Genomic DNA, 11,070 nt, shown 5'->3' with positions numbered 1-11,070 from the left:
GAGAGGATGAGAGAGAAGGCAGAAATGAATGGCATTGTTTTCTGCGGCACAGGAGTCCATTACTCCTCATGTCTTCGAATGTCAATAAGTGGAGCACTTGGATGCTGGTTTTAATTGTGCCATGGATATGTTTACTTAATTGTGGGACATGTGATGAGGAAGATTTGGAAGAGGCAAAATGTGATGGCTAAACCTGAAACAAGTTTTTTCTGACTCACAGTAACATCTAACCTGTTATTGGAATTTAGGGGAACATCACTTTCTCTATATGGACCAATGAAACTATGTCTTAACTTCATTTGACTTCTCTTTCCATTCATTTCCAATCTAGATGGTTTGCATTATCTTACACTAAAGTGATAGGTAGAGTCGTAAGAATAAACGTGTATCTGACAAATACAGACTATAGCCTCTTGTTACACATAGAAAGTCAGACTGGGATTTCTCTGAACACCTAAAATCAACCATATTTGAAAAATCTGTGTTGAAAAAATAAATATCCATTTTTTTTTCCAGGGCAGAAAATCCACCTATGACAAGCTTATCCATTATATTTCCAGTATTAGTTGGAACCCTACAGATTAATTCAATGTGGATTTTTAATAGGTTATATTCAGGTCGGGCAGATGGAATCAAAACCCTTTGGTTTTCATGGGAGGAGACATCAACAATGGGAGGATGTGATGCACTCTAGAGGTTTTATTGTTTCTGTCCCTTATCGACAGCCTGGCTTCATTTTGTGGTTATAGTAAGACCACCAAATATTTATCAGTTACAGAGCTTGAATGCTGTTCTCCACTTGTACTTTTTAAAAATATAATAGCCATTCGTGCACCATCACATGCAGCATATTTAGAGAGCTGCCGCCAGTTCCTCTTGGGATGCACATTCTATATGTAAACTAAAGACAATACAAGGAAATAGGAAGCCCCCCGAGTACCGGCCAGGTTCCAGAGGTTTCCCAGAAAGTGGAGCAGAGGAGCAGGTCTGAGTCCACAACAGCGGCCTGGAGCAGCACAGTTGGCCACCTGGGAACTGGAAGGGATTAATCTAAAGTAATGGCTGAAGGTAAGACAACCTATCTGATCTAATGTTTGAAAATAACACTGTGACCCTCCTCTGATTATTATGAGATGTAAACTTGTTCTGTGTTACTGGAAAGAGACAAATAAGAGCAGCAGAAAAAAATAAAGACATCGATTATAATGTCAGGGAATAATATTTGTCGTCTGTGTCACATTGGTGTAATTTCATTTGGCAGAAATACCCCTGCGAGAAAAGAGGCAGAAATCTCCACCTCGGTCTGACGGGTGTGGTCTCAATAATGTCGACGGTAAGTTCATTCATTGTCTCTCCTCATGAAATCTCAGTAAATGCTCATACTGTCATACGTATGTTGACCACTTTCTAGTATTGTTTTATGAAGGCTTCAGTAATGAATTTAATGGCTTTATTAAAGTTTCTGGTCTATCGTTGCTTTTAGATCAGTATAATCTCCATGGGGTTTATTCTTCTCTATAGTAGTACGAGATGACTCTTTGAGGTGTTTAGATGGCTTGTTAGTTAGTTATTACAGTTATCAGCACAGTCATGTTATTATTTATTGATTTGTGCATTTTATAATGAGAGAAGTGCAGTTACGAGTGTCCCCAGGTTATTAATAAACTAAAAAAATACAGTGCTTAGTATCAAAAACTGGTTTGGAAACAGATTCTGGTTCCAGTTGCCCATCTGCCCTAATTTATGCTTTACATTTAGTGTTTCTCGTTAATGTTGGATACTGGACTGCAAGATGTGGCATTATAATTTGAATGAAAGTCATGTATTGTGGTCCACCACATGTGTTTCCTCCCACCGGCCCCATTCACATGGCATCACTCTTAACACTGACTTCACATTGTGATGTCATAACAAACATTAATATACCTTTTCTAGGATTTGGAAAAAATATCATATCACAAGTTTTAAAAGTGCAACATACAAAATTTATTGTTTACTATTTGAGGTTTGCAAATTTAAATTTTTTCACTTTTATAATGATTCCTGGTCTGCGGATGGTTATTTTTATGTTGCAGTCCCACAGTTGGCCACCGGGATCATATTGGCAGTAATTGTGCATTCAAACCACACAGTCTGTAGAGTGGGAGAAGTAGTTGTTTGGACTAAGGAGTGTCCATGCATCATTCAAAAGTGGTTAGCCTTACATTCAAATCAGTTCAACAGCCTCAACAACATTCTTTTGTGGTGTGTGTGTGTGTGTGTGTATTTGTAGCTGTTTGTTGTCAAGTGAAAGCAGATAGAAACATGGCATAGTGCTTCCAAAATGAACTGAATCCATTCTACTTGTTTAATAACTACTGGGCTTTACTTTGAGTGCATTCACAGCCAATTGGTCAACAGTTGGTCGACGTGTCTGTAGTTCTTGTTCCACCAAATGGCAGCCTCTGTGGGCTTTGTAGACCAAGTAGGCCGAACCGAACCGAATCGAGTCTGGTCTATGGAGGATTTCCGTGTTCTGTGTCAGCAGCTTGACTGGTTAACCAAACACCGCTATGCTCTATGACACTACTAGTGGTGAAAATCTCGTAAACATACCTTTAGAGAGAGAAAAAAAACAAAAAACAGCCAGAGTGTTTTTTTTCATTCAATTCTATTGGTACAAGGGGTATATTCATGCAACAAAAATAATTTCCCATTATCTTTGCTTCTGCTGTTACAGCTCCGGATTTGTCTGGAGGCCTGAGGATCGTCCTGGTCGGCAAGACAGGATCAGGGAAGAGCGCAACAGGAAACACCATCCTCGGGAGAGCAGCCTTCAAAGAGGACCCGAGCCCTGTGTCTGTGACCAAACACTGCGAGACACAGAGCGTGGAAATGGATGGCACTGTGGTCCAGGTGATTGACACTCCCGGTCTGTTTGATACCGGCATCACAGAGGAAGAGTTGAAAACCAGAATAGAGGAATGCGCCACGATGTCGGTGCCCGGCCCTCACGCCTTCCTGCTGGTGATCAGGCTTGGCGTGAGGTTCACCGAGGAGGAAAGAAATGCTGTGAAGTGGATCCAGAATAACTTTGGAGACGACGCCTCTATGTACACTATCATGCTGTTTACATGTAAAGACCAGGCTAAGGCCGACAATGCTCTGAAGGAGTGCAAGGAGCTACGGAGACTCTCGATTACATTTGGCCGCAGATACCATGCCTTCAACAACAACGACGCAGACGACCGCCTACAGGTCACTGAGTTGATCACCATGATCAAGGAAATGATTCAGGATAACGGCGGTAAACACTACACTAATGAGATGTATGAAAAGGCCCAGAGGAAGCTGAGAGAAGAGGAGTTGCAGAAGATACAGGAAGAGGAGGAGAAGATCAAGGAGGAGAGGAAAATGTGGGATGAAGAGAGGGAGAAGAAAGAGAAAGAGAGACAAAAGGAGAAAAGGGTCAAAAAGAAGAACATACGCGTGGCTTCGGCCGCCGCGGTCATGTTGGTGTTGGCCGGCGTGGTGATAGCAGTGGGTGCTAACACCACCGTGGCCCTGGCTCTGGGAGCTCCTGTGCTTGTGCTGGGGATGTTGTGTGGTTTCGCTGCCCTTAGCATATGGAAGGGCATAAGATGCAAATCCAAAACATCTTTTCCAGCTTAACGTAGCGGAGGCAATAGCAACAAGGACTCATTCATCTGTCTGCAGTATGTGACATGGAATAATAGTTTTGGGCTACATCCACACTACTATGTTTTCTTTTGAATAAACTCCACATTACTGCATGACTAAGACACTCACAAGGGCTTGTTGATTGGGTTTTTTCATGCAAAGCCTAGCATAGCCTTTGCTGATTTGTCAATCTCCTATCACGTGACCCCCTTCCGGATAAAAGCAGCCGCAGTTAGCCTCGGCTACCAGTGTTTAACACAAGATGGTTGGTAGATTAAAAGTGTTGCTGACCCTGTTGTCTTTGCTAACAGCCATTGTGCTGTGAAATTAAGTTATAATGCTACACTTGCTTACATGTGTAGAAGATGAGCTGTTACTCAAGCAATCTGTTTACAGCAGCATGTGCACGTCAGTGTATGTGTGTGGTCACGTGATTTGCCATTTCAGACTTGTAACGATGGACAGGGATTAAAACTGATAGGGAAATGAAAAACATATAAGTATGGATGTAGCCTTAGTGAATAGACACGACTATATACTGTTGAGAATGTTACTGAATGATGTTGTTTTGGCCTTTTCTGATCTCTGCTGACAGGATATTTAAGTTTTGACGAATAAGAATAACAGAGCAATGTGAGTTTAGTGCTGACAGTAAACAAACGGTATGAAACCCAGCATCTTTGTTTTCTTTTCACTCTTTTACTGTTTGGAGTTTATAAATGAAACCTGCATCCTAAGTTGTACTGAGACATATTTTTGGGGGGCTTGTGAGTAGCAGATTGATTCATAAATAAATAATGTAAGAAAATATGTGTTTATGTCCCAACAAGCTATGCACACATATTTAACTGATGATGTGCTGTTGTTTGCCTCACGTTTATTATTAGTAACAGTATGAGCTCACTTCCCTGAAGGAAATGAGACAATGGTGAACGTCTGCTGACCGATCACATTTAGGTGAGGAAGCATTCTCAACAGAGTGTGGCAGAATAAGTCTTGCAACAAACATTGTTTGTTGATAGTAAAAACATTCTAATAGATTGATTTGGGCCCCACCCCAATATTAAGGTAGGCCTGTCATGATAACAAATTCTGTTGGGAGATATGTTGTCCCAGAAATGATTGTGATCATATTATGGTCATAATTTTTAAACCATTTCATACAACTGATATAATGATAATATTATCGCATATAATATTAACCCTTACAAAGAACAAGGAAGTTTAAATTCTTAGGAATATACAGTCTGACATGAATTAGAGTTAAAAAATATCCTCAAGAAATAAAACATAAATAAATTAAAAAAACACATATCCGAAAACAATAAATAAATTGGATTCTCTGGCTCTGTCAACAAAAACTATTCTTGAATAAATATGTAACATTTGGCTCAGCTAGGGTTGAACTGACTCACACAGACTAGGGCCACCGTACTTTTTTTTATGCCTTTGCGGAAGCACACATGAAGGTGACGAGTTCCAGTCACAGGCCATGTTTCCAGTAAATAAGCTCTGAACGAACGATCCTGCAATTCAACGCTTCACTGAAGATCAGTTTTAATGATTCTGGAGTAAAAACTTAATAATTGTTTTATAACTTGGAGTAGAAAACAGTCCAAGGTGGATCTTGAAGGAAGTCATATGGAGCTTTGTTTTTCGACATCACTAAAGGCAGCACCAAAAAACTAAACTTTTTTCCTTAATGTGTGTGTGTGTGTGTGTGAATTGGATAATTCAAATAAAGATACATTTAAATCAGAGAATATGTTTTAAACCCATCCCTGTGTCCAACCAACAATTCAGAAAGATTTTGATTCTCAGGCGAATGAGATAACATTGATTTGAAGATTTAAATGGGACAGAAGAAAGTTGACCAATTGGATGGCCAGAGTAGACATGTGGGCTGGGTCAGATAGCCAGTAGTCAAAATTGTACGTATTAGTCATATAAAGTATTCAGTATTTGTGACACTGATGCTTAATATTTATACATTTATATATAAATTATATGTTTTAACCTGGTGGCATGGTTTAGCAGTGGTTTGCATCGTCACACAGAATGAAGGAATAGGTTAAGTTAAGACTCTAAATTGACAATAGGTGTGAATTTGAGTGATTGTTTGTTCAAGGTTCAAGTTTCCAGATATCACAGTGAGTCATTTTGAATTCTGATGGCAGCAGGGATAAATTACTTTTTAAATGTATGAGTTCTGCATCTTGGCAGCAGAGTGTGTTGTTATACTTACATTGCTCCACATGCAGCACCTACTTCAGCGGGTTTGTTGAAGTCCCTCTGAATCTCATCTTCCTTTCATGCTGTGATATTGACATGAACCAAACCAAAAGACACGTTTTTAACCTTTATTCGACTTTTACAAATCAAACAGAAAAGTTACAAAAGTTATTTAGGTTTAGGTTTATGCTCAGGTTAGGGTTTAGGTTTAGGTTTGAGCCACCCCCACATGACTTGAGCAGCTCCTACGATCGTTAATGCTGACAATGCTGGAAAGACAAGTCCCTCTGATGCTACAGCCGCACCCACTGCTGCCGACAGCAGGGGACCGCTGACAGTCTTCACTCTTTCTCCGCACGTCTTCCACCACTCCTCGTTTCTCCTCTTTTTCTGCACCTCTTGGTAGATGCTGCTGGTGTAATAGCTTCCATTCAATTGCACTGTCTTGTCTATTTTTTCAAAGAGATCAGCCACCTGAGTGCGATTTTGCATGCATGTGTTGTCGAACACCATGTAGCCAGCTTTGCAGTCACCGATGAGCTCCTTGAGTTCAGGACATTCGGCTAAAACGCCCTCAACTGACCCTCCTCTGAGATCATCACCCCTAGTGAAAAGCACCATCGTATACTTGTTGGCTTCCTCACCAAAGTGTTCCTTGATCCAATTCACAGCACTCTTCTCTTCCTCTGTGAACCGTGCATCCAATCTCATCACTAGCAGGAAGATATGGGGTCCTGGGAGAGACAGTGCAATACCATTCTCTATTTCACCTTTCAGCTCGAGGTCTGTCATCGATGTATCAAAGATCCCGGGGGTGTCAATAACACTCACGGTTCTGTCATCAAAATGCCGTGTTTCCTTTTTGCACAGAGCTGTCACAGATGACAGAGAGAGGGGCTTTGTCTCAAACTTGTGTAGTCCCAGGATGGTGTTGCCTGTGGAGCTCTTTCCTGATCCAGTCTTCCCCAGCAGAACAATCCTCAGGTTGCTGACATCTGGAGAGCTGACGTCTGTGGAAGAAAGACAGAGAAACAGTTCGGAAACAGTGGATTTGGGGTCAGCTCAAAGGTCAAAAACTGCATATATCACTCAACACTCATTTCCAAGGGAGTAGGTTTGATTTGGACATTGGTGGGGTCCGTGGGATATGAAAGTGCTTCCTAAAGTTGATAGGTTTTTTTTGTATTCGCAATGATAATTGAAAAAAAAATCAATAAATCGGCTTAATTAACATGTTTTTAATGCATATCTGAATATCAAAAGAGAATATGCATTCTGTAATGTTATAGGTTAAAGCAACTAATGAAAGAAAATGAGTCAACTTAGAAGAGTTTTCAACTTTACTCTGGTGCAACTGTAAACAACATCAACAACATTGTAAATAAATATTTTTGAAATAATACAACAACAGGTGTATCACTAAATGTACAGGTCAGTTTAATTTCCTGCTGGGCATTTCTTCCTCCAGTGCCCATGAGCCAGCTGCAGGGTCATCAGCCAGGAATCACTAATACTAACATATACACAGATTAGTGTCCATTGTGCTCTTCCTATTTGAAAGAACCAAACACATGCCTACGTCTTTCTGTAACAGAAATGAACTGCTGATAGATTTCTTTAAGGTCAATGTTGTCCAGTGTCTCCTGATGGACATGGCACACTGCAAGATTGTTCAATCTGACTTGAGTCATGGTGGTTCTCAGCCATGTTTTAAGCCTCCTGAGAGCACTGAAACTTCTTTCAGCCTCAGCTGATGCAACTGGTATGACTAAAAGCAGCCTGATAAGGGACTCAACCTGATCAAACAGACCTCTCACTTCAACTGTCAATCCTCTCATTATTTCTGCCACTTCAACACTAGATTTGACAGTGTATTTGGACCTAAACATGGCTAGTTGGACCTTTAGTATGTCCCTGTTCAGCTCTGGGTACTGATCTACAATGTCATTCACTTCTCCAGTAAGGAGAGTTTCCTCCAGCTTTTGCAAGACATTTAGATCTGGTTGGTTGAACCTCTCCTCAAACTGAATGTGCACACTATCAAGCATTTTATAGAACTCTGTTCTATAATGCTCCTCTGCTGACTTGGGGATGTGCTGGCTTGCTTCACTCGTGAATCGTTTTGGTGGCTTTCTTTGGTGAGGAATCTGAATGGGCTCAATCCCAAGGGAGTCAACCATAGCCACTGCTTTCTCAAAAACCTCATGAAAGCTCTCCTTATTTCTTTTGGCATGTACAGTAGATTTCACACACTGTATGGCACTTCTCATACCTGCAACAGTTTCAGTCCTTTTTTGAAGGGATGTGTTCAGACACTCCAGCTCCTCTATCACTTCTAATGCCAGACAAAGACCAAGTACTGTTTTCCCTTTCTCAAACCTCTCACGCAGACCATTTGCTCTCATGCCTGTGTTTGACCCACTTGATGCCATCTCCTCCAAGCTAGACAAAACACGTTCATACTGAGACAGCACCGCTCTGTCCACCTGGTTGGACAAAGTGGTCTGAGTGATTTTAATGGTACCTCTGAACTTATGGCTTTGGAAAATATGTTCTTGAATTTTCCTGATTGCTTGTTTAATGTGCCAAGCTCATGCACCCACTGTAAGGATTAATATTATTATAACAATTATTATGTTTTATTCCCCCAAAATATATATGTATAAAATCACATGAGCATCTGCAATGTGCTTGTTGTTACTGTAAATGAGAGGGAAACCTTGAAGGAAAATAAAGGTTATTAAATTTAATTAATGTTTATTTATCCCAAAATTTTTTTTTAAACCATTGCTCCCTTTCCACACAAATAAAACATGAAAATAATGGTAGGCCTATACCTTAAAATGCGGATCTCTTTGGCATTATAGCCTATGCTGACTAATAATCAATATCAGTATTGTTATGGCTCTAAAATATATAACCTTTTAATTAACTTACACCTTGACTTCTAAAGAAGTCTCTTATGTCCAGTTTTCGTTTCTTCGACATCCTACACACACACACACGCACACATGCACGCACAGCGCGCGCACGCACAAGCATAAAACACACACAAATTTAAGTGTTACTGCAAATGACATCACTGATATTAAAATCCGTATCGCTGACGTGACCGAAGGCAGAACTTACACTCGCAGATGCAGATATTAGCTATGCACTGAGGCGTCCTGTTGCTCCTCCTGTCTGGGTCTAGCAAGTTGCCGGTAGCTTTTTTTTTTTTTAACAAGCAGATGGAGTGACAGCGGGGACGGCCAATCAGGTTGAATATAGGTTTGCGGGAAACCGCTACAGCCAATCAAAGCGCGATAGTTGTTTAGAGGCGGGACTTCTATCAGAGACTGATTTTTAACCCTTTGTGTACTATAATTATTGCCTAAACAATACGGACAGCGGGTGTATTATTGGTAGGGACTACACAGTAGAGGCTGGATTTTGGTAGGGTCGGGACCCTACCGTCCCTATATAATCCTACGCCCTTGCTCATTTCATACTAAAATTAAGCTATAGCCTAAGTTCAGTAAGGAAGACTTAACCTGCGGACGATCAGCTGATCGTGGGCGTTCCTAAACATCCAGGAACGCCCAACAGAGGACTTAACCTGCATAGTGATCAGCTGATTTTGGGTGTCCTAAATATTCAATCAGGTCGGGCAGCTGTCAACCATTTAAAAATCCCTTCTCCTCTCTTCTTCAGTCAGCCTTCATTCAGCGACTAGCGCAACCCCTCCTCCACCCCATTCTCCTACAGTCTTGAAGGATATTCATCACCTCATCCGGATCCCGACCTCAACTGATCATGGATCATGTCAACGGATCGAGGATTATAGCGGTACCCGATCATGGTGGCAGCTGATAACAGACTAAAAATCTGCAAGACTGCCTGACAATATAGTTATTACTCGTGGCATCCATTGCACTTCTGTCCATCCTGGAAGAGGGATCCCTCACATACGGCTCTTCCTGAGGTTTCTACATTTTTCCCTGTCAAGGTTTTTTGTAGTTTTTCCTTACCCTTGTGAGGGTTGAGAGCAGAGGATGTCACACTCAGCGAGTCAACAAGCATAATATGTGCCTTCCAAACAAACGTTGACTGATAAACCACCACCAGTGTCTAGACCCCGGAGGGTATTCCTGCTCGATGCTCTGCTCCACCCCATTCTAATCCTGATGACATCTCACAGGGGTCTAAAATGCCAAAGACTGTAAAACATTCACATTTCTTTCGTGCGGTTGTAAAAATAAATATTGGTAAATTGGAAATCAAGTCTCTCCTGATTTAACTCACCTTTGGTTGTGTGTAAAGGCATCATGTGTTGGAGGAGAGACGGTAAAAGCTGAATTCGAAACACAGAAGCTGTAAGTGGTTTCTCAGCCGCACAGATCACAGTACATCTGTACTTGTTTGTGGTTTGCGTTATTCCTCCTCCCCCTTTTTTTCCTGCACCACACCTTTTTCTGGAGAAACGAAACCACAACTTATAAAAAAGCTCTTGATAAAATTATTGACCAGTTTGATAGACTAGAGACGTGGCAAATAATCTGTCCTAATCTCAGTTTTAAAACAGACACACACACACACACACACACACACACACACACACACACACAGACACACACACACACACACACACACACACACACACACACACACACACACACACAGCCTGAAACACAGCCCTGACACTTGACCTGATCTTATAAAGTTAATAATAAATACAGGGGATCAGATGTCAAGCTTGTCACCTGAAAAATGTGTTTTATATTTTGGGTTATTTTCACAAAGGCAAAAGTGCAGGTTCATTGAATGTTCAAGAGAAAATGTGGTGGAAGAAGAATGATTGGCCTCAAACATGTAACTCAAATTATTTGTTTGTTGGTTGGTTTGTGTGTTTGTAAGTGAGATTACACAAATGACATAAACAGAGAAATTCCTCAGCAAAATCCCTCAAGAGCAATTCCTGGAGGGGACACCAAAGGGAACATCGGCTAAAAAAATGAAACTCCCTTTGTTTTAACTGTTGAAGAGCTGAAACTTTCAGGAAGTCGGTAAAGAAGCTCGACCTGTTTTACTGCTCAGCCTGCATTGCATCAATCAGAGACACTTTTTTTTTTAACTTTCAAACTCTCTGCTTAGAGACAGACTTGTCAGGGAGCGAGTTCCCAGCATGCCTTCTTCTGC

General features: G+C 41.0%; 2 protein-coding genes across 2 annotated transcripts; one reads left to right on the top strand and one right to left on the bottom strand.

Annotated features, from left to right (window-relative positions):
- The first annotated feature begins 53 nt into the window (after positions 1-53).
- LOC128436809 (GTPase IMAP family member 7) lies at positions 54-5,363 on the top strand. Its single transcript, XM_053418675.1, has 3 exons — positions 54-1,068; positions 1,262-1,333; positions 2,720-5,363. Exons 1-3 carry the CDS (start codon positions 1,059-1,061, stop codon positions 3,649-3,651), a joined length of 1,014 nt encoding a protein of 337 aa, XP_053274650.1. The 5' UTR covers positions 54-1,058; the 3' UTR covers positions 3,652-5,363.
- Positions 5,364-6,006: 643 nt separating this feature from the next.
- On the bottom strand, positions 6,007-10,334 carry LOC128436802 (GTPase IMAP family member 9). The gene is made up of 2 exons (XM_053418664.1): positions 10,177-10,334; positions 6,007-6,902 (listed from the first exon to the last, which is right to left on the bottom strand). The coding sequence occupies exons 1-2, from the start codon at positions 10,199-10,201 to the stop codon at positions 6,088-6,090; spliced, it is 840 nt and encodes a 279-aa protein (XP_053274639.1). The 5' UTR covers positions 10,202-10,334; the 3' UTR covers positions 6,007-6,087.
- Between the last annotated feature and the right edge of the window lie 736 nt (positions 10,335-11,070).

Source organism: Pleuronectes platessa, chromosome 3, assembly GCF_947347685.1.
Source record: "Pleuronectes platessa chromosome 3, fPlePla1.1, whole genome shotgun sequence".
NCBI lineage: Eukaryota > Metazoa > Chordata > Actinopteri > Pleuronectiformes > Pleuronectidae > Pleuronectes > Pleuronectes platessa.
The sequence above is the reverse complement of the archived record's forward strand: the minus strand, read 5'-3'. Positions and strand labels throughout refer to the sequence as shown.

Bases quoted from the DNA above. Each gene is read 5' to 3' on its own strand.
- LOC128436802 (XM_053418664.1), bottom strand. From the start codon at position 10,201: ATGATGCCTTTACACACAACCAAAG. The intron at 6,903-10,176 runs GTGAGTTAAATC...TTTCTTCCACAG, and splicing joins GCCTTTACACACAACCAAAG to ACGTCAGCTCTCCAGATGTC.
- LOC128436809 (XM_053418675.1), top strand. The intron at 1,334-2,719 runs GTAAGTTCATTC...CTGCTGTTACAG, and splicing joins TGGTCTCAATAATGTCGACG to CTCCGGATTTGTCTGGAGGC.